Source organism: Haliotis rufescens, unplaced genomic scaffold, assembly GCF_023055435.1.
Source record: "Haliotis rufescens isolate VD_foot unplaced genomic scaffold, xgHalRufe1.0.p SCAF_45, whole genome shotgun sequence".
Lineage (NCBI taxonomy): Eukaryota > Metazoa > Mollusca > Gastropoda > Lepetellida > Haliotidae > Haliotis > Haliotis rufescens.
In genome coordinates this window covers 969976-993947 of record NW_025964168.1, presented here as the reverse complement: position 1 = coordinate 993947, position 23972 = coordinate 969976, and the positions used below count along the sequence as shown (strand labels likewise).

At 39.9% G+C, this 23972-nt stretch overlaps 1 protein-coding gene across 7 annotated transcripts in view; it reads left to right on the top strand.

The window, feature by feature from the left end:
- Positions 1–22664, top strand: part of LOC124145933 (filamin-A-like) — a 104860-nt gene extending 82196 nt beyond the window's left edge. For 5 of the 7 annotated variants that reach the window (XM_048383173.1, XM_048383177.1, XM_048383175.1 and 2 more), the window contains 18 exons: positions 50–190; positions 406–534; positions 729–902; positions 1404–1409; positions 4150–4311; positions 6509–6712; positions 6959–7111; positions 8049–8177; positions 11829–11993; positions 12376–12477; positions 14269–14406; positions 16004–16134; positions 16831–16954; positions 17154–17324; positions 17670–17885; positions 18922–19026; positions 20550–20747; positions 21256–22664. In XM_048383173.1, coding sequence (XP_048239130.1) covers positions 50–190; positions 406–534; positions 729–902; positions 1404–1409; positions 4150–4311; positions 6509–6712; positions 6959–7111; positions 8049–8177; positions 11829–11993; positions 12376–12477; positions 14269–14406; positions 16004–16134; positions 16831–16954; positions 17154–17324; positions 17670–17885; positions 18922–19026; positions 20550–20747; positions 21256–21443 — 2636 coding nt within the window. In that variant the 3' untranslated portion in view covers positions 21444–22664. The remainder of the gene's footprint in view (positions 1–49; positions 191–405; positions 535–728; positions 903–1403; positions 1410–4149; positions 4312–6508; positions 6713–6958; positions 7112–8048; positions 8178–11828; positions 11994–12375; positions 12478–14268; positions 14407–16003; positions 16135–16830; positions 16955–17153; positions 17325–17669; positions 17886–18921; positions 19027–20549; positions 20748–21255) is intronic. The other 2 variants (XM_048383174.1, XM_048383176.1) reach the window with 2 other exon arrangements.
- Positions 22665–23972: the final 1308 nt, after the last annotated feature.

Sequence of the window (23972 nt, the reverse complement as noted above, 5' to 3'; positions counted from 1 at the left end):
TTTATGTCGGTTTGATAACGTCTTATGATGTGGTGTATTTGTGTTGCAGCATATGTCGTAATGCCGTCAGGAAAGCGAGCGTACCCGAAGATCGAGGACAACCAAGATGGCACTGTCACCATCAAGTACCAGCCCTCTGAGACTGGACTCCATGAGATGCATGTCAACTACAACAACCAGAGCATTGAAGGTCAGTCTGTCGTCTCATTGGCTACTTTGAATGTAGATGTAATTAATGCGTAAAGTTTTTAATTGTTTGCAAAATATTGAACTCAACTACCGTTAAGTTGTCCTTGATGAGATTTATTCTTGAATTTCCTTCATGTTCACCATGAGTCAATGGCTAAAAAATCAGCCTATAGTTTCCTGAGTAAAAGTACTCTAGTCAACTTGTTATGCCAACAGGAAGCCCGTTCTTGTTCCACGTTGATGCCGTCAACTCCGGCTATGTTACCGCCTATGGTCCCGGTCTGAGCCACGGCGTCACCAGCGAGCCCGCCATCTTCACCATCAACACAAAGAATGCTGGTGCTGGTATGTATCCAAGCAACAGACACTGCTCTGTTTCATCCTCTGGACAAGTAGAAATAACGTGTTCATCATTCGTTCATCATTAAAATCGTGAAACCATCAATGTTGTCCCACACTGTGATATGTCTGGAATACTGATCTTGTGGTGTTAAACTCCACTCACTCCCTCCCTCACTTAATCACTGATATGCTTGCAGGTGGTATGTCTCTGGCCATTGAGGGCCCCTCCAAGACTGAGATCAACTGCAAGGACAACGAGGACGGCACCTGCACCGTCAGCTACGTCCCCACAGCTCCTGGAGAGTACTGCATCACAGTCAAGTTTGCAGACAAACACATCACTGGATCCCCCTTCAAGTCCAAAATTACCCGTAAGTTGAAAGAATGCAAATATGTCTTGATTGAATGCTTTCAATTTATCAGTTCAGTTTATACCGACCTCTTTCATACAATATGAACTTGTATATTTGTTTGTTGTTTTAGTAACTGTTTATATGAGAGATATTTTGTTATCGAAAAGTCTGTCTGTCTTTCTGCCTGTTGTTAATGGATGGACATTTGTTGTACATGGTTCGTTATTCTTGGCATGAGTGTATGCAAGAAGGTTGTCATACCCATGAAATACAACATGGCAAATTATTGAAAAAATAATCCTGAAATATATATCAATTTGGAATAAACAATTATTTACTGATATTAACAAATGACTTTTCAGATCTTTTGGGATAATATATATCTAGATTTTAAAAAGCTTCTATGTGATTATTAGTATGCCATCAGAATTAACCGACCATCATCATTGTATATGAGTGTAGTTTCTAGACAACTATCTCATTCTTCTTCTGTCTCATGTCTCTGTTCTGTCGTTTCAGAAAAAGGTAATATAAGGTCTTATAACTTTTCACTAATGAATGGTCTTGATTTTGCTTATTCATTGCAGTCGATCATGTAGTCGAGAGAATGTTGATCATGTGACATTATCTGACATGTTTGCCTATATATAGATAGCATTTTCCAGCCTCATTATGTTTGCTTGGCAAAATGTGGCATTACTGCAAGTGAATGAATACAATCAAAGTTTATGGTTTGACTAAAACAATTCTCGCTTATTTGCCTTTGTTATGTTGCTTTTCTTGTTTCGCTGTGTAGACTCCATCTTTATGATTCAAGTAGAAGGTATCCTTACAACTCTTAGATGTTAACCTATCACTTGGGGGATAATTCCCTATGATTTGAGACCTTTCAAATTCCCCTCCTGTGACCTCGATTACAACCCATAAATATGTTTCTGATGTAAACACCCCGCACATTTGTGAAACTCTTTTCTGAAAGGAAACACATTCCTTCGTGTGAATTGTAAACACTTTTGAAACAGTTTGGACCAGTATAACACTACTTTTTACATCCTGTCTTGAAACAGTTTGGACCAATAGCACAAGCTTATTACATCAAGTGCATGCAGATTTCATCATTGCAAGTTATACTAACACAACAAGTGACCAATACATTCAAGAAAAAAACCAAGAATGTGAATACTTATTTTGGCATGAGGTTGATATGGTGATGAGGCCTATGATTTAGAGTTATCTGTCCTTGTTAATGGTATGCATGTGCATGAATCTTTGACTTTTTTAAGGTATCTGGTTTCAGATGCGTATTTATCATTTTCATTATTTTGTGTAATTTGAAATTATGTATATTATATTGAAAAAATAACATTCTTTGCATATTTGAGTTGAGTTGAGCAGATGAAGTTGTATCTTAGCATATGATAGGCTTGTAGGTATATACCATTGTCCTTGAGAGAAAGTTAGCTGTCTTAGTTCATAGGTGTAAACGAGATTAGTAATGAGTCTGAATATTCCACTAAGATATACATAGCATTTCACTTCCTCTTGTAGGAGGAATTTGTGTTTGTAATTAATACTGACACAGAAAAAAATTGTTTTGGGAAGATACTCAGGAGATACTGCATTCCTCCATCACTCCATGGGGTGGCCTGGTGGTAAGAGTGTTCGCTTATCATGCAGAAGGCATGGGTTCGATTCCCACATGGTATTCCCTGTCATGAAAAGCTGGATTATTGCTTTAAGCAGCATAAAATCCTTCTTACTCACTGACTCTGCATACGAGATTCAGTTCCCACCGGGATACAAAATACCAGTCTCTCTGTTGGTGTCATATATGACCATAGAGCTACTGAAGAGGAGTTAACCCTACTCCCTTACACGCCCATCCTGTTTTAGGGTAGTCTAGCGGTTCAAGCAGTCACTTGTCACGCCATATACCCAGGTTCAGTTCACACTTGAGTACAATGTGTGGGGCCTGCTTTGGATGCCCTCCACCCTGATATGGGGCGGTCGGGTAGCCTAGTGGCTAAAGCGTTCACTTGTCACGCCGAAGACCCGGGTTCGATTCCCGACATTGGTACAATGTGTGAAGCCCATTTCTGGTGTCCTCCGCGGTGATATTGGTGGAATATTGCTAAAAGTGGGGTAAAACCATACTCACTCACTCACTCACTCCACCCTGATATGGCTGCAACATGCTCTTAAAACCAAACTAGTCCTCAGGATGAGAGACTATCTGTCATAAACAGAATGGTCAGCCGTTACAGAATAATAGTAGAAATTAAGGAATTCCTTGACAGTTCTTTGTGTGAGTGTTTGGCCAATGGCGCAAGCAAGCCCTTGCCTGGAATGTTTACTGGGAGCACATGTATGTAGGTTAATGAGAGCCTCTGTCTGAACACTTTCGTTCTAACTCATGTGACAGCTCACACATTCGTTTTCTATTAAAAAATACAGACAGTCTGGGAGGCTGTCAAAATGATTAATTCTTTCAAGATAAAAGTTTGTTCATTGATTCTTTAAAAAGAGGACAACTCCCCGATGACTATGTCTGGCGGAGATGAAGATGGGGAGGCCTAGAAACACATTGTTGTGGAGACATGCAAGCTGTGTGGACACTTAGAGGAATTTGTGTTCGTAATTAAAACTGAGATAGCAAAAACTTGTTTTTAAAGATTCTCGATATAGAATCTGAATAAATAGATCCCCATTTAACCGAGGAACATTTCTTAAATTAGTGAGGCAGATTACTGGGACTTGACTCACTTCAAGTGTGTGGCAGCTTCAGATATTGTTGCAAACATGACTACCTATTTCATCAGTAAAATACAACAGAACATTTACAAATGGACGACAGGTTCTTTAGTTTTTGATACGAATGCTAAGAATAATATTAGTTTCCATGGTAACATCCAAAATGTTTTCTTTGAGCAGGTTGTCCACAAGCTATTATTGTCTTGTTTGAATATTTAATATGAATTTCCATAGTTCAAGATGCATTTATACTGTCACTAAACAGGAAATATTGTAGCTCACCTTGATGGACATGTACCAGGACTGATGCTTAATTATCCCATTGATATGCTGGTATGATCTTGATAAAGTTAAGAACCATTCTGTACTTTGCTATTCATATGAATAGTAACGTTGATTACCACTGATAAAGATTTGTGCTAACTATATTTAAGATGTTGTCTGATATCAACCAAAGTTGATGGACAGAAAACAAGACACGCAGTACCTATTCATGTGTTTTTTGTGTTTGCAGCGGGTGAGCCGAAGCGCCGTGCTCAGATCTCTGTGGGCAGCAGCAGCGAGGTCTCCCTGAAGGTGACTGAGAGTGACATCGCCAGTCTCACAGCTTCCATCCGAAGCCCCTCCGGCCGCGAGGAGCCATGTATCCTCAAGAGACTTGCCAATGGACACTTAGGTGAGGACATGATGAATGTTAGCTCCCTCAGACAGCATCTCCTTCACGGCAACATACCGGAGTGTTGCAGGAATGTTTTGTGTTGAAACATTGAGGGTGGAGAATGTCATAAATGACAAATGGGAGGAAGTATGCGAAAGGAAGTTTAAGTTTTGTTTGTTTTGTTTTTGGAAACTGTAAGAGGTAAATGTAACACGTATGGACAGGGATGTGTGGGTATGTATGTAGAAAATGTGGTAATTAAAACACTGGGCCTTGAAACAGACTGGTGAACAAAGTAAAAAAAAAGGAAGGGATGGAAGGACACTACCGTATTTGACGTAATAAGCGCCCAGGGCGCTCTCAAAATTAGCAATAAGGGTCTCTTACTGGAATATTATTTTGGTGAAAAAAGTTCGTGGTTTTTCGTGACAGCCTGAATTGTTTATATACGACATATATATATTTTCCAGGATTTAATTGCCCATAATTAAGGGGGCAGATAACACACGACTGCGTCTTATACACGAATAAATGAGTCTTGCGTACATTGATCAATCCGAAGGGGTGCTAATTGAGATTGCTCACTAGCCAATATATTAGCCAATATCGTCGTGGGCGCTTATTAGAGCGGGGCACTTATTACGTCGAATACTGTAATTAGTTTCCCTGAGTTATATCAGGTATCTACCTGTATGTACCTGTATCTACCTGTAATTACCTGTAGAACGTATACTACATGTACCTACTTGTATCGTCCTGTATGAGAACTGCATAATAGGAGAGAATTTAATTGGAAAAACATAGCTAATTATAACCTGCTTAGGTTAGATTGTTAAGGTGCTCTATCCCAGGCCTCTTGATTGCCCTGATATTTCAGTAGGATATTTCAGCTGAAGCCATTCTCATGTTTATCAACTGCAGATTATGAGGCGATGATGAGAGTTCGTAATACTTCTGATGTGAAAGAAATGTGGTGATCTTTTAACGCTTACACCTCTGGTAATGACTCTGACAGCCTGTTAAGTAAGGTTGTTCTTTGACTGGGTCAAAAGTCCAACTCTCTGTGCAATTCTCACTTCGCTAATCTTCAGAAGTGACGCCAGTGAAAGATAAACCATCTATGAAAAAAGGCTATTGGGGCAGCAATTTAATGCATGTAATTAGGTGCCGGGCAGCTAGAACGTAGCTTCCTGCTGTGACCAGTGATTCTAAGAGGGAAGCACCACTGTGCAGGAAACTAATGGGGTGAGGAAGGGGGAACACACGGGGTCCTACATGGACTTTTTTATATTCTTAAGGAAATTTGTTGATTTTCCAAAAAGGAAGGTAAGGTTGTAAATATTAAATAATTACCGTGTTCGACGTAGTAAACGCCCAGGGCGCTCTCAAAATTAGAAATAGGGGGCTCTTATTAGAACATAATTTTGGTGAAAAAAACAGTTGAAAGATAAATTTCGTGGTTTATGCTGACAGCCTGAAAATCTTTATCTAGGACATATATATATTTCCGGAATTTAAGAGCCCATAATAAAGGGTGCATATAACACACGAGTGAGTATTGTACGCGAATAAATAAGTCTTTTGTGCATTGATCAATCGGAAGGGGTGCTAATTGGGATTGTTCACAAGCCAATATATTAACAAATATTGCCATGGGCGCTTATTATGTCAAATACGGTAATCATGTTTTAGTGGTTTTCCAATATACAGTAAACTAAGGTTATAACAACTCAAGAGGACCACTAATATTAGTTTGATGTAACCGTAGTTCGTTAAAAGCATATATACAGCATATATACAGCAAATTGCTGGGACCAAAAAATATGTTCGTTATATCCGTCAGTAAGCGTGTTTATAACATAGTTTACTGTATTTATGACCGGTGTGTGGGTAGAAAATGGAATTTGAAGGCTAAGGTGTGGGAGAGGGGTGGGGTTAGGTGAGGTGAAGGTGGAGTATACTGTGTCTGAGCGGTGTGTCCATATTAAAATGTGACATGGTATCTTAGTTGGCTCGACCTGCATTAGTACGTGCAGCCACAAACATACACACACATGCAAGCACGTTGCTAAAAAGTACAATTATCATAAACGTGACATTAAGCCCCATTTCAACTCATCTCGCCTGTATCCATTGTCACCTGATTTGCATTTCCTGTTCCTTAAGTCCTACAACACTGTTTGACAATTAGACTTAACACATGATTATTTTTCAGGTATTACATTTACGCCACGAGAAACTGGTGAGCACTTGGTCAACGTGTTCAGAAATGGAAAACACATAGCTAATAGTCCCTTCAAGATAATCGTGGGAGAAAGTGAAATTGGCAATGCCAGCAAAGTCAAGGTCTCAGGCAAAGGTCTCACCGAGGGCATGGCCAATGAGGTCAATGAATTCATCGTTGATACACGTGACGCAGGTAAGATTGATAACAATTTGTTGTACAATCAGAGACAATATATACTGTAGAAGAGTTATTTCCCTTGAATGTTAACAGCACATGGGATTTTGTTAATATGTTCATAAGTGTATATATGAAACATTAAAAGTTATTGTATTATTATTAATAAAACTATATTTGTAAACAAATTATCGAATTACAAGAAAATGCTTGATGATGAGTGATTTGACAAATGTTTGCAAGCTGGTATGTGTCTGGTTCCAGGGTATGGTGGTATGAGCCTGTCGATCGAAGGCCCCAGCAAGGCCGACATTGAGTGCCATGACAACGAGGACGGCACTTGCCGTGTTACGTACAAGCCCACCGAGCCGGGAACTTACATCATCAACATCAAGTTTGCAGATCAACATGTGCCAGGTGGGTTGCTTTCAATTACGAGGACTGCCTCCTTGGTCTGGTGGTTTTGAGTCCGCCCAGAGAGCGGAAGGTCCGGGGTTCGATCCCTGGCCACGTCATATCAAAAATTTTAAAAGATGGTACTTGTTGTTACCCTGCCTGACGATTGACATTAAGGGGCTAAAACAATGACTGGTCGGCAGTATACTGTGTCTGAGTGGGGTATTCATGTTAAACTGCGGCATTTTTTCCCAGTGGGCTAGCACTATAAAATCGGCATCAGTCTGAGCTAGTACAAGCAGCCACACACACACACAAGTGCAGGCATGTCGCGATATAAGCGCAATAATCTTGAACATGACGTTAAACCCCATTTCACCTCAACTTCAATTGAAAGTCCAAGCAAATTTGGACTCAAGTCATCCAAAACATCTTTAACTGCCTATAAACTGGAATGTCATGATGTGCATCTATCTAGCAGTTGATGATTATCTGTCAAAGACAAGGATTCGGTTTGCTAAGTCACTTAGTACAACACCGGGGGGGCACAGGTGGCCCAGTTGTCTAAGGCGCCGCGATTCGCTGTGCAGAGTTGGGTCCCTTGGGCACGCCAGAAACCTATGATTGCGGGTTCGAATCCCGGTTCGCCCCAATTATGTTTCTAGGTTCGTCAGCACCATACCCGTGCTCGTGGGTTTCACCGAAGTGGTAAACGTCTGAGGCCTGCATCACTTCGGGCTTTCCTCCCACATTAAGCTGACACGCCGCAATATGACTGGAATACTGTTAAAAGCGGCGTTAAAACCCAACTCACTCACTCACTAGTACAACACCGAGACCTTAGCTGAAAATTTGTACCAGAATATGGAGTAGTTCCCCTTTGAAAGAGGTTTCAGTGTGTATTTTCACTGTATTTACATATGATTCCCGTTAGTTACCTGTATATCTGTAATTACAGGCAGCCCATACAGTGTTAAGATCGGCGGCGAGCCTTCTTCTCGGATCACAGAGAGGATCACCCGGCACAAGGAGGCTGTAGATGTCACCCACATCGGCAGTCAGTGTGAACTTAGCCTCAAGATCCCCGGTAAGTCTCCCTCGTGATCTGCCATTATTCTCATGGTTCTATCACCTATAGCCCTCTCACCTGGATTGCAAATTGAAAAGGGAGAAAAAAATCATCTTCTGTCAGTTCAATTATGGAATCCATTGGTAGCACATATGATTAACCATCCATGATTGTGTTACCATGCATAACAGAGTTTTCTGGTTTATTTTCAAATTTATGATTTTCTCATTTTATGTAGATGACAACAATTGGAATTGTTGATTTCTTCATTGAAAAGTGTTAAGAAGATAGTGTTATATTGAGTCGTTATATTTTGCCATTGAATCGAGTTCAATTTAATGCTAATCTGCACAGGAGTGTGTCTTTTTTAAAATAATAAGTCAGTTACCAAGAGCAATGAATTTAATGGTGAAAATAATCAAATTCCCGAAGTTTTCCAATCAATCTTCAGTAAACAAGCAGTCTGTTCAGCACCAGTTGTTGGCAGCTGCCCAGCTTACATAAGAAGTTTCATGGACCAGCCAGTGCCATATTTATTACCATAGAAACTGATTGCAGATAGCTAGCAATAAGTTTTGCCGGAGATTGCCAGAATATTCGGCATATGACTGTAGCATTGTTCTCGAAACTGTTGGTAAAAACAACAGCTGAACATGGACTGGTACTGCCAATGCTTAGTACACATCCTACGGTACAGAGTGACCCAGGGCTCCTGGCTAGACAAGTCCACTTTAGAACATTGAGAATTGTTGTTGGGAAGGTAGTATGTATCTCAGCAACAGTTAGCCAGATATCACTCTAGTTGTATTTCTGTCTTAGGCCAGGCAGATTACTTGTTTTACAGACTTCAATGCCCCAAGTGAAATAAAACAGTCTGTTGATTATGGGGATACTTGGTATAATGTTAAAAAAAATAGGGTGGCGGTTAATAACCGAAACCCCCAGCACATTTTAACACATTTTTTTGTAGACACATCTGTAGATTAAGGGGAGAACACTGGAATGGCCCTAGACTGTATTATACAGGTTGGGCTGACTTGGAAGATGTACATAGCTATGTTTTACTTTTCAATTTGCAGTACACGAAAAAGTGAAATATTTACATAGATTTTGTAGGAATGTCAATGATTCTTTTAGAGGGGCACCCAAAACTAGTATTGTCAGGTACTGTAGCCCAAACACCTGGTGCCAAGGGAACTTGTAATTAGCAGTGGGATTAGCTAATGGATCTGTCATGCAGTCCGCCAAGAAACATCGACTATCAACCAGGAATAAACAAACTTGGGTAAACACCCCTCCCTGTGTGTCATGCGTACATGTACTCATCAGGGATGTTTAAACTTCTAATGCTGATATCCTGATATCCTGACACTGATATCATCCAATCATGTAGGACAGTGACGGGACATTTAGATAGTGTATCACTTTACTCATTCTAAATAATTGAAAATGTTGCCGCAGACTTGTACATGCCCTGAAGAAATATGTGTTGTGAAAGATCAGACATTTTGTTGTTACTTATCAAATGTTGGATGAAAAAACAAACGAGTAATGAATATTACACTACCTGTCTGAATTGTTACCAACATTTGGCCTAAAGCCTGCTCAGGTTTTGGAATTTCTGTAAATTCATACTTTCTCTTTGAGAAGGTTGAAATCAATCGCCCCATTGTCCCTATCATAGTTGTTGTATACTCCCCAGGGAGTTGTGCTTTTATAGGTGTCCAGTCATCAGCATTAGTACATAATAGACAGCTCAGTATCTGCAAATTCTTTAAATGATTATGGAACTGTTTAGGGGATGAACTAATACTCATATACTCATGAAGATTGAATTAAAATGTTAACAAATAATCGTAGAAAGAAAACCTATTTTCCTCAAAGCACTTAAATGTCTATTTTGGTAGACCAGCTATGCAGGAAGTAACATGTATTATATTGCTAATACTTGGAATTGAGCCAGATGTGGAGAGATAATTGATTATTTTACTGTTGTTCATAGAGGCTAGGTAATTAACAAACACAGCTAATTACACTATTTATGATTAACTTAGCAGGGTCTGTGTGAAGACTGCGTCACCGCCGCCATGATCCCCCCTCTTCACTCTAGCACCAATATCTCTGAAATGTCATGTTAGGGAAATATTATGGAAATACAAGTATTAATACTATAGAAATATAAGTAGATTGTATAAATGGAATAAGATCCTATTTTGTGATAGTAATGTAGTTTTGGTCTTGATCATTCTTATATCTATGGTTGACAGTTCACTGGTAGATTGAAAGTTTAAGTTAGGAATAATTGATCACCATTGTATGTGATAAGTGTAGCCCGATAGACAAACCATCCATCCACCTGTTACCTTATAGTGAGGCAGTGTGGTGTTATAGCAGGGCAGCTTGGTACTGTTGGGGAGAGGCAGGGCCATGTTGATGATAATTAAAAGAGTATCTGGACTTGGCTTCAGGAAGGCAGGGAGGCAGGTGCTTGAAAAGTCACCTTCATGTGCTGGCCTCGTGGGTCGGTCGGTCGTTGTGTATCGTAATGCTAAATCGACAAAGCTGCTCCATACTTCCTCTTACTGTCTATCTCTTCTTTCTTTTCTGTCTTCACACGGTTTATTTTTAAGGGTAAGAGCATGGTTTCATCCAGTAGATTCCGAAAGTGTATTTCGATTCTCTGCATGAATTGTCCTCCATTTCGTTTCTGTTTCGATATGTATTGATGTAAAGGTGTTTGAGATAATTATTTTATTGTAAATGTTTTGTGAATTATCGCGACATGAATGATGTTTGAAACACAAGGTCTGGTCTTGACATTCCAGCAGTTGCATGTTGGCTTGATATGACTCACAGATTACAAATTAAAATAGAATGTTAGATTGAGAACAAACCAAAGAACACTTTTAGAATCTAAAAATAATCTTTTAAACCTTTCTTTAGATAAAATTCTTGCCCTTTTGGCATGGAAGGTTGTTGAACTGTGTCGGCTGGTTCAAGGAAGACGGTAGTTACCTCTGGGATGTAAGGCTGACGTATAGCCTGACTTTACAGGATATAGCATGCCTGTTTGATCAGAGGATAAATGTTTTCTAGAATATAGTGTCAGACGATCTTAGGGCAGTGTTTGTTATACCTGGTGGTAAAAATAGCTTGAATCATCCTGAGATGATTCTCATATTCTTGCGATGAAGCGGCTCAGCTGATTCAGCTGGTTTGTGAGTTTTCATTGTTCATGTTGTCTCTGTACCTATATATAGTTGTTGTGAAAGTAGATGTATATATATTCTTTTGGAAATGATTTTATTCAGTTTCATGAGAGCACAGTCTTGTGGTTGTTTCTTATATATCAGAAACATTGTTGATGTTCTGCTCTGGTGTTACATTATAATGTACTTTGTAGACAATGTAAGTTCTAATGAAGTTATTAATTTAAATAATGCATACCAGTGTAAGTGATTTCAGAAAAAATGTGTTTTAGTTGTAAAGTGAGATTCAAGATGGTATGCCCATGTGTTCCTTTATAAGTACCGGTAGCTGAACATTGCGGATTCACTAAAAATCGTTCTCTACGTACCGTTAATTTTGCAGATTCAGCACAAACCTACTTACTCTCCATCTTTCTGTTCTGGTGCTTTTTAGTTATATTTTGTGATTATTGTTTTCCAGGAACAAGTCCGTTTGACATGACAGCCTCTGTAACCAGCCCGTCTGGTGTGACGGAGCTGTGTGACGTTATGAGCAAGGACGATCAGCACTACAACATCAAGTTTGTGCCCAAGGAGATGGGTGTCCACACAGTCAGTGTCAAACACAAGGACATGCACATCCCTGGTAAGAGTTATCTCCTCTTGTGGTGGATCAGAGTTATCTCCTCTTGTGGTGGATTAGTGACCTTGCAGAGTTCTGTTGTCTTGTCGGCCATGTTGGAGAAAAAGGTTAAAGTGTCAAATGTTAAGATGTTTTGGTGTAATCCCCAACAGACTTAAGTTCTTATGTTTGAGTGGTGTTATTAGTTGGCTGTGTAACATGAGAAGAGAGCATGGGTGATCAGCTTCCTTAAAATAATTGCAGCGATGTTTCAGTGTAGATGTTTACATCGTTGTCAAACCAATGGTAACAATCATCTTGAAATATGTTTTTCCTGTTTTTTAGACTAAATGTTAGTCTAGTAACCAAGGAAGATTTAGTTAAAATGGTACTTTTATCATTGCAGGTAGTCCATTTGAGTTCACTGTTGGCCCGATCGCTGGTGGTGGTTCTCACAAAGTGAGGGCAGGTGGACCTGGATTGGAAAGAGGCGAAATCAACCAGCCATGTAAGTACCCTGGAGGTCTCACTTTCAGGAGAATACCACTTCTCAACTCGCTCACACTAACTGTGACTTCCTGGGACGATGCCTGCTGGATATCTTTTACCTTAAGAGTTATCTCCTCTTATGGTGGATCAGAGTTATCTCCTCTTGTGGTGGATCAGAGTTATCTCCCCTTGTGGTGGATTAGTGACCTTGCCGAGTTATGTTGTCCTGTTGGCCATGTGTGTGCAACACTAGATCCGATTGGTTAGAGCAGTACACTGTTCATGTGATTTGAAAGAAATGTTGTGGTAATTTGGTACCTTCGTTAACCTAATTGTCCGAAATGGTGTAGAGTTGTGTCCCCTTTGTTGCATTTCTGTTTTGAGTGGAATTGGATGACTTGATGAATGGCAGGCATGACATGGACAAGAAATACAGCCAACTTAAGATCAGGAAGAGCCCATTGACAAGATTTACTTGTTGGCAAGCTGCCAGATAGGTAGTGGGAAGCTCATTAGAGGCAATTACCCATCTTGGATGATGTTGAGAGTGGCAGGAATCTCGGGATGGGGGGGAGGGATAATGACTGCCATGGTAGCAGCCACCTGGCTCAGAGTGTCTTTACTGGCTCACCTCTCAAGGTGGGGGAGGAGGAGGGAGGAGCCTAGACAAGGAAAAAGAATTATGGAAGATGTTAGGATATGTCATGTTGATGCAAGAGTTCTTAAATATGTGAAGGGCAGGCACCTGGTGCTCGGTAGTTCAGTAGTTACCACCTGTCGACCTCTGATGTTGAAGAAGGGGTTAAGGGGTTGGGTAGGGGGTTGGGATGGTGGTGGGTAAACATTCAATTTTTTTCTGAACAATGTGTTGGTAAATGGAGGTGTTTATGTCAAGTTTGACCAAGGTCCACCTGTATAATCCTATGTCAGATTTCAGGATCTATGTAAGGAAGTCACCTTGTATATCAGGGGCTATATGTAGGATTTCATCTTGTATATCAGGGGCTATATCATATGTAGAGAAGTCAGCTTATATATCAGGAGCTATATGTAGGATTTCATCTTATATATCAGGGGCTTTATGTAGGGAAGTCAGCTTATATATCAGGGGCTATATGTAGGATTTCATCTTGTATATCAGGGGCTATATGTAGGATTTCATCTTGTATATCAGGGGCTATATGTAGGATTTCATCTTGTATATCAGGGGCTATATGTAGGATTTCATCTTGTATATCAGGGGCTATATGTAGGATTTCATCTTGTATATCAGGGGCTATATGTAGGGAAGTCAGCTTGTATAGCAGGGGCTATATGTAGGGAAGTTATCTTTGATGAAGGAGGACAGCGAGAAGTAGGCAGAATGACGCTTCAAGTGTATAGTCTCTGGCATGGAGAATGTGAGGTCTATGTTGGCCAAGCTCACACTCCAGTGGCTGCATTCTTCACATTCCTACGGACAGAAAAGTCGGCAGAAAGACATGATTGTCAGCTCTTGTTTGTGTTGAGAAGATTTTCAGTGGAGATAATTCGGGAGAACTAGCGGATCATACAGCCCCTCCTCGGTTGTTTGAAGTGATTGCCAGTTGTCCTTTGAAGTCTGAGATGAAGTTGAAGTTGTTGTGTCACACCTTGAAGCGTGATGTAAACAACAAAGAAGAGGTGAAATACCTCATTACTGATGTGTTAAGTAATCTTGAACAACTAGTTTTCTTGGAAATTGTATTTTTTATGAGCAGTCTGGGTTTATGTCTTTACTCAAAATAGCAATAGACATGAGGTATGTTATGTAAATGTTCTTAATCCACAGGTGACTTCAACATCTACACACGTGAGGCAGGTGCAGGTGGTTTGTCTATCGCAGTTGAAGGTCCGTCCAAGGCTGAGATTGACTTCCAGGATCGCAAGGACGGGTCATGTGGGGTCACATACAAGGTCACCGAGCCAGGTTAGTGAACCTGTTATACAGTGTCTCGTTACAGTAAGTAACACTGTAACATCCAGGACAATACATATCAATATGCTCAGTTATGCAAAGCTGGGACTTAAGCTTATTTAACACTTAGTAGAACAGTACATTCAGTAGGGTACAGCAGGTTGTTATCATGAATAACACAGTCGAATGATACACTGAATAACACAGTGGAACGATACACTGATTAACACACAGTGGAACGATAAACTGAATAACAGTAAATCATTAAATTCAGCATGGCTCAGTAGGTTGTTATCATGAATAACACAGTGGAACGATACACTGATTAACACACAGTGGAACGATAAACTGAATAACAGTAAATCATTAAATTCAGCATGGCTCAGTAGGTTGTTATCATGAATAACACAATGGAATGAACCATTACTGAATACTGAATAACAGTTTACAACATCACACTATAATGGCTCCATCTTGATTATCAACACAGCATAACCTTACAGCAAGTTCTGGCATCTAGAGACAGGGAAGGACATGTTTGGTGAGACACTGTAGATCCATGTTAGGAGGGACACGGTGGTGTGCACTGTGGAGGTGCAGCTCGATGAAGTCTGGCATTGGTGCAGTTGGAAGGCAGATCAGTGTGTTGGCGTATATCTCGGCCGGCGTTATCTCTGTTATGGGGTGTCGGGTTACAGGGGCTCTTAGTGGTAGCGGCAGGCGGACTGCCTAATACAGGTCTCCCACAGTAGAACAGCTCAGTGTGATTCACGGCATTGTCTCTGCTGAAGGGGGGAAGCACTTCCTTAACTGTGAAATTTATTAATGGAGTATCCTGCTGTGTGAATCACAGAGAATTATCTTTGTGTAGTGTGTTTACAAGGAGTTAGATTAGAAATACTCAGGGTTACTTCTGAGTTGAGGTTTCTTTACTGTGAGCGTATTTAATGGAATTTCCTGTTCTTACAGTTTGGTTAATAAAACATGACGTATTTGACATCATGCCATTAGCTGTTCCGTTGATGATAGTGTAAACTAATGCTGGTTGATTATTAAAGACAATGTTCAATTCTGCAGGAAATGTTCATGACCGGATGTTATAGAATTATAACCAATATGAAAATTAATTCTCAAAATGAAAGTAAACAAACTTTACAACACATTAGGGATCAGGAAAATAATTTATCAATTTTGAAAATATGTAGAATTTTTTAGAAATATTTCTTACATGGGAACATACAAAGACAGATCTTTCCTATACATAGTTCTCAAGCCTAAACTTAGCATGCATCCTGACGTTACGTCATAATAAGATTTGAATGATGCTGTCTGATGACATCATCAATACACTGGTGCACATAGTTTTTTATAAACTTGGTTATTTTTAACCCTATGGGTAATAAATAATAATAATGCCATGGTAATGTACTGGTATATTTCCTATAATGCTCAGATGATATACATTTCCCTATAATGCCATGGTGATGTATATGTCCCTATAATGCCATGGTGATGTATATTTCTCTATAATGCCAAGGTGATGTATATTTCCCTATAATGCCAAGGTGATGTATTTTTCACTGTGTATATGCCATGATGTATATTTCAGGTGAGTACCTGGTGTCAATCAAGTTCAACGACGAGCACATACCCGACTCCCCATTCCGTGTGGAGATCTCTCCCAGTATCGGCGACGCCCGCAAACTGTCTGTGGCAGCACTGCAGGACAAGGGTTTGATTGTACGAGAACTACTTTCTAATAACATATCTACATTCAGGGATTTATCCAGGATTCCAAACTAAGTGCCATTGGCAGGAAATTTGGTGAAAAATATTTTTTTTCTCTCAAATTTGTCAGTTATGTACAATTCTTTGCTTCAAAGCCATAACATTAGTTATTAATATATTAAATGAATTGGGAAATTTGTATTTCAAATTTGGGAATTTTTTCCTGAAATTTGCTGCAGACTTGTGATCGAATATTGGCCTCTGAGCAAGTCTCGATAAATCCCTGACATTACATGTAAATTCCAGATCATGTCATCTTCATCCTCAGTTAACATAAAACTATGAATATCATCTTCTTTGAGTGAAAGTTGTGTTCTGATATTATATATTCACTCTTATATTAACAACATTTTTTTGTTTTGAAATGAACATATTTTTAATGTTTTGAAGCCCAATTATATTTTCCAACTTTAAGAGGTACTCAATTTTTTTTCCAATAAATAAAAATAAACATCTGTATTCTTTTGACACCGATCTGCAAGAAAAGGGCACATTATGTTTTCCCCAAAATGCCAGCCATGTTTAATTTTCTTTCAGTAGAACAGGGGCTTGATTATCTTTTTACCTTTGCTCCCTAAGTTAGGAGATATCATTATGTGCATGCTGCTTCACCACTGCAACATCAACATTTGTGTCCTTGTCTGGTAGGTTGGGAAGCCAGCAGCGTTTATTGTCAACTACAACGGTGCGAAGCGTGGAGGCAAGCTGACAGCCAGAGTAGTGGCGCCATCCGGCTCTGAAGACGATGCCATCATCCAAGAAATCGATGATGGTAAGTTTTTGAGTAAACCTTTACTCAGTTTGAATAGTAATTGAAAAACTAAACAAATTGGATTCCATCTTGGTGTTATGTTTATAAGTTTCACGTATTATTTTCATAAAACATTCTCAGTTTGTGTGTTTATCTGTGAGGTTACTCACATCTTCGGTTAAACATCTTCCATTGTTTACAATTTGTTTATTTGTGGCAGGTGAGTATGCAGTCCGTTTCATCCCCCATGAGAACGGCCCCCACCTGGTCCACGTCATGTTCGATGGCTACCATATACCCGAGAGCCCCTTCAGGATCCTTGTGGGCAAAGTTGACGCCGACCCTGGCAGAGTCACCGCACACGGGGAAGGTCTCAAGACTGGCAAAACTGGTATGCATCAAAACGGATCTGTTCAGACATACGTGTTCTGTATGGCATTTCTGTTAGAGGACTAATTATGCTTTCTGTGAAGTAATTTTTGGGCATGGTTTTGTCCTGAAGTCATTTTCAGGGTTACAATTATGATTTTAATGATATGCACTTCATCTCTGATCCTTGAATCGAATTTGAATTTGAATGTTCTTAAATCTAATGAGCTCTTGTTAATATTTTCCTGACAGCATAGTGATGCCTTTGAGATTTTCAAGATACATCCCTAAAAAGTTTGAAAATCCTTGTGAAGCATGATGTTGATGTGAGAATAAATGTTAATGTACATGTTTTTTTTGTTTCAAGGTCAAGTGTCAAAGTTCTTCGTCAATACCGTCAACGCTGGCGCAGGTGCCCTAGCTGTCACTGTTGAGGGACCTTCAAAGGTCCGACTTGAATGTAAGGAAACAGAAGAGGGCTACGAGTTCACATACACACCCAATGCCCCCGGTGATTATCTCATCACTATCAGATACGCTGGTGTCCACATTGCGGGCAGTCCCTTCAAGGCCAAGGTCGAAGGTAAGGGAGACAACTAGTGTAAAGCATCATGACTATCATAATCAACAATGGAAACAGGTTAGGGGAGGTTTTGGCATGGCTGATGTGGTGAAGGTTGTCTCAAGTATTAAATTGTCTCCCGGAAAATGTAAAAACATGGTAGCTTGGCCCCGTTCCACCAGGTCATCTTACCATTACGATTTTGGTAAATCTATGTGAACGTATCTGAGTTGCAATCCTCGTAATGCTACGATCACTTTATGGAATGGTTCAGATATTAGTGTGACTGCTAAGTAAGGGTTGTAAAAATCTTTAAGTGGCTGTAGTATCAAGGAAGATGTAGTTGACATTAAAAGGTTCTAGCATCTGCACCAAAATGAAACCGAACTTAATGAACGTAGACGTGAAATCTGGCAGTCAAATCTGTTGTCCTCAATTATGGGCTGGTTTGTCCATCCCGGTAAATGAGACTACTGTATTTAACAGAACTCTCAGACAACTGTTTCCATTGTTATACTTTTTCTGTTTACAAATATATCTCCTAGTTGCATAATCTTTGAGCCATTAATTTCTGTTTATTTATCTCCTCGTAACAAGCCTTGACTTTCATAATCTTATAGCAACACTGCATTATTTTTGGTTTCTTCCATCACTTAGTGTTTTGTTTTATGAATGCACTTACTCTCAGACTGACCTGTTTTCATTTATTTAATGTTCTTGCTTTGCTATCTCTTCGATCCTCTCTCTCTCTGATGTGATGGCAGACAGGGTTTCTAGAGCTTCTTGTATGCTTGAGTGTACCATTTATATTAGTATGTACCGGTAGTGGATGTTTGTGTCCAGATTTGCTCGAGATCAAAATTAAATCAGAATGTTCAAAGAAGCAAAAATGGAATGGTGAAATAAATAAATATCAAAACTGAGAATGTTCTGTTACCCTAGCAACCCTGCCTGTCCATGTCACTACTGTGAGCTGTGAATGTCTGTAAACATTGGCGTCAAGGACAGTAGACCTACTGGTAGACTCTGAATGCTATATAGTCAGATTTCATTCCAGTCACTCAGGTTATGAGAAGGGTTCAGGAAGACGGATCTCAACGGGATATTCCCATCTTCGATGAAAACACAAATAGCTTTGTGAATGGCAGACCGATTGTCCAAGGTTTCAGTTTGATTGTGTTGTGTTTCCCGCTTCGTTTTATTAGATAGGGATCTTTCTGGTCAATCCCTTGTAGCAGAGATTTGAGGACATGTGACTGTACCATCGAACAAAGTACAGTAGAGACAGCTCCCTCTAGTGAGGTGCTAGGTCACCCCCTGTCCAAGTGTGTACAATAGACTTCTAGGGACAGTTGGTATTTACATAGGGATTCATGTCCAAATTTGACCTCAATGAGATAATTTGTTTGTAAGGTTTGGGATAAATTTAGAATGTCAAATCGTAATAATTCTTGTGAATACCATACCTCTATTACATCATTTCCACTATCCTGTATTTTGGCTGTAATCACACTCTTAACTAAATCTTCACATTTTCAACAGAGGTCCTCTTCACTGTCAACCATACATGAGTAGTTGTGACTGACTTTATTCGTCATCAATGAAAATGAAGGAAATGTGTGGTTGAAGTGATTTTTAATATTACTATATATCAAGTTTTACCAAAAGACAAAAGAAGGAAATCTTAAGTAGAATTCAAATTCTTATATTTATAATTCTGTGTTTTAAAAACCAATGGAAAATGAAGAGAATTGCATAGTGTGGCATTGCACTGGTGTTGTAATGTTGTTGGAGAAGGTTCTCATCAAGGGCCGTGGGGTAGCCTAGTGGTTAAAGTGTTTGCTCGTCATGCCGAAGACCTGGGTTCAATTCCCGACATAGGTACAATGTTTGAAGCCCATTTCTGGTGTCCCTCACCGTGATATTGCTGGAATATTGCTTAAAGCGGCGTAAAACAATACTCACTCACTCACTCACTCACTCACTCTCATCATCAAAAGCTCTGCGTTCAAAGTCAACACTGCTGTTTTGAGCATCAGAGACCCAGTAAGATAGAAGCACTGGACGAGAACCTTGTCCAACATCTGTGTGTGAAGACTCACTGACTGCTCGTGTGTACTTTATGCTGAGCATTGATTAGTGCGGAGACGTTATAGCATCAATATCAAACACCATGAACAGCTCAGCTTGAACAAAATGTGCATGTTTTAAATCATTACAAGGGTGTGTGAATATATAGATTTAGTTACTATCTTATTGATTAATTACTAAAAAGCTCAACTGTTGCATAACATTCTCTTCATGAATGTTGGTTGGTTAAATATTCACCTTAATCATCAACATTGTATGTGAGAATAAGATCTGCTTAATCTTATCCTTTCTGTATAATGGGGCGGTCGGGTAGCCTAGTGGTTAAAGCATTCGCTCGTCACGCAGAAAACCCGGGTTCGATTCCCGACATGGGTACAATGTGTGAAGTCCATTTCTGGTGTCCCCCGCCGTGACATTGCTGGAATAGTTCTAAAAGCGGCGTAAAACCATGCTCACTCACTCTCTTTCTGTATACTAACACCTCTTTGAGTGATGTTCCTGTAATAACTTCCTGATCACTCTGTTTTATTGACTGTTGTTTATGCTCCATGTATAATATGACAAGTCTTCACGTTGGAATATCTTGTGTTGCAGGAGAGGGACAAGTCTCTTCAGTACAGGAGCATGCATCGGTTGTCGTGGAAACGGTTACCAAGACGAGCACTATGACAAAGTTCAGCGGAATACAGAGGTTTAGTTCTGATGCCAGCAAGGTGTCAGCGCAGGGGAAAGGATTAAATAAAGCCTTCCGAGGACAGAAGTCTACGTTCACAGTCGACACATCAGGAGCTGGTATGTTACAAGTTCTTTTCAGGCAAATTAAAGAAAAAACTTACTTACCTATGTGTAATTGTTTTAAGGCCAGAATAATTGCTTGTCAAAATGAATTCATTTTCTTGTAATACACATTTTCTTTCGTCGAGATATAGGAGGCAGAAAAATACTATTTAGTTAATTTGAAGATACTTACCCCCGAAAACTAAATGTATTCAGCGTATGGCTTACATTGTCAGTAATGACCAATGCAAAAAGTTTTCATACAATTTCATAACTTATACGCTTTGCTCAAAGATCTCAAACTTCTCAAACAGACCAGGGCCCTGTTCCACAAAGCGATTATATATAGCGCTAAGACGATTGTAACTCCAAAATATGGTAACATAAACTTACGACAATCATAGCGCTAAGATCGCTTTGTGGAATGGCACCCTGGTACATTGTTACAACAGCACAAAACCCCACTTGTCATAAGCCTTTGAAAAGATATTCAAACTTCTCACATGACTTTGTCTGCTTCCAGGTAACAACATCCTGTATGTGGGTATGATGGGTCCTAAAGGTCCCTGTGAGGAGCTGATCGTGGCTCACAAGGGCAATAACCAGTACACCATCAACTACATGGTGAAGGAACGCGGCACTTACATGCTCATGGTGAAGTGGGGAGATGAGCAAATACCAGGCAGTCCTTTCTGTGTCAAGTGCGACTAAGGTGCCCTACCACACCTTACACCCCTAAATCACAATAGATGCTTCCATCATGACACAAATGGAGATCACATTTACAAACAAAAGGGGGGAAGGGTAGATAAAATACCCTTGCAATGAAGACATCTGTTCCTTCCTTGCACACCTCCCACCAACTTATGTGATCCAAACTTGAAAGGAATGGAAGATCCTACATGATGATGTAGGGGTGGCAAGTTCTCAGTGAGCAATCATTGATGCCAGTACAAACTGCCATGTCAAGGAAATGAAAATTGGAAGATAGTTTTTGCTGATATGTTTCTATCTTTTACTTTCCATTTCCTCGATATAAAACCGAGGGTAGCGGACTTATCTAATTATCAAAGGTGCTCTTTGCTGTTACCATGGTTACATGAAGTTATGTTTTGTATACAATTTATGAAGTCAGTTTGAGCGGTGAACAATGACTTGTTAATATTAGTAGCCATTTTGATGGGTTGAGGTTTAGGGAAATACATTTTTTTGGCTACCATTAAATCTATATGACTTGGTCTCTATAGCAACACGACCTTGTTTATATGTATTTAATTTCTGTGTAAAATCAAATATAGATGTTTTTGCTAGTTTCATATGAAGTCATCTACTAAAATACTTTCTGTAGTCATAATGTTTCATTTGCAAACCACACGTTAACTTGCTTTACCCCATACCCTTGTTCCCTACCATGGATATAATGAGCGAAATCTCGATTATTGAAGATCTGTCAATATACTGTGAATATTATTTGTGTATGTATTTTTAGGATTGTTTTTTTCACAGGGTGATATGATCTTGAGTGTAAACTTGTCTTGTGTTATGCAATTAAAATATGACAAATATTCACAAAAATTGTAACAAATAAAAAATAGACATTTTGGCGACTGCCGTTGGCTCTGCATAATTGTACACATTTTATGGCAGGTGTTTATTTAGCTTCTATCCAGTGTCGTCCCGATCTGTCTTTCTGACCCAGGATCTGTTAGATTCTCCACAAAGTGGTGTAGTTGAGCTCCAGTTTGCCGAGATGTCTCGCAGATGTCTCGCAGATGTCGAACATATTCAAGGACTAATATGCTCAATAAGTGCTTCTGCCAGCGAGTTGCCATCACATATTTTTTATTTTATGTTTACAAAATGCTTCTGCATATAAGCATATTGTAGGCTAAGATTTTTTTTATCAATAAACTATTCTTTTTTCATAACTGAGACTTGAATTTTGTTGTTCTTGCATACAGTTGGAGTGATTGAACCTTATGTCACAGTTACTCCAGTTCGAAAATCTAAAAAAACCTTGGATGACAGTCTGCAGTGCAGCAAAGCCTCTTCATTATGGAAATGTAATACATTACTCAACTGTAGCGTGGGACAGCACCCTGCTCTACTGTAGCGTGGGACAGCACCCTGCTCTACTGTAGCGTGGGACAGCACCCTGCTCTACTGTAGCATGGGACAGCACCCTGCTCTACTGTAGCGTGGGACAGCACCCTGCTCTACTGTAGCGTGGGACAGCACCCTGCTCAACTGTAGCGTGGGACAGCACCCTGCTCAACTGTAGCGTGGGACAGCACCCTGCTCAACTGTAGCGTGGGACAGCACCCTGCTCAACTGTAGCGTGGGACAGCACCCTGCTCTACTGTAGCATGGGACAGCACCCTGCTCAACTGTAGCGTGGGACAGCACCCTGCTCAACTGCACAGAGCAATTGCAGCCACAAAACACAGCAACATGTTGATTGGGAGACTGCTCATCCAGGCACCCTCTCTGCATCCATGTCAAGAAGGAACATTAATTTTTCAAGCTTAAAAATATTGCAAGTGATTCCGTAACATTTGAATGGATAAGCATGCCCAATCATGGACGACTGTTTCCAGGTTGAGTGATTACAGAATGGGTGGGGCTTTTGTGGCATTATTGCACTGAACGATGTCACTGATTTTGTAGCGTCGTCTACATTTGTGTTGTGAATAAATAAGCAGTCTGTGAAGTAATAATTGTTGACATATTTATTTATAAGCAATAACGTACACTGGTCTACATTACCTCCATAAACACAAACAATATGGAAGTCAATTCTCAAACAACCAGTTTCCCACACCATTCAATGATTCAAAGCAAAAACTAACAAATCTGTTCAGTGAGCTGCAGTACCTTGGACCACTGGTCCGTCTGTACCCCAATAACATTTAGATACAAGAAGACAAGTGTGTGTTGGAAGCAAGTATTGAGAATCAATTTAATTGTACAGAGCATATGTTGAAGGTATCTGCTGTTTCACCACATATGCTGTGTCTTACTACCAAACTTCTACCAAATACCACACACCTGGGATGAACTGTCATACTCTCACAGCTGCCAGAAGTGTCTGGTTGGAACAAATGAAGCACAGGATGGTTCTATCTGCAAAGTCAGTAGTGAAGTACTGCCTCAATACGAGCCACTGTTCCTGATCCAAATGACCAATCAGAACAATACTGTCCAAGAGACCCGACCGCCTCCGTGGCCTAGTGGTAGAGC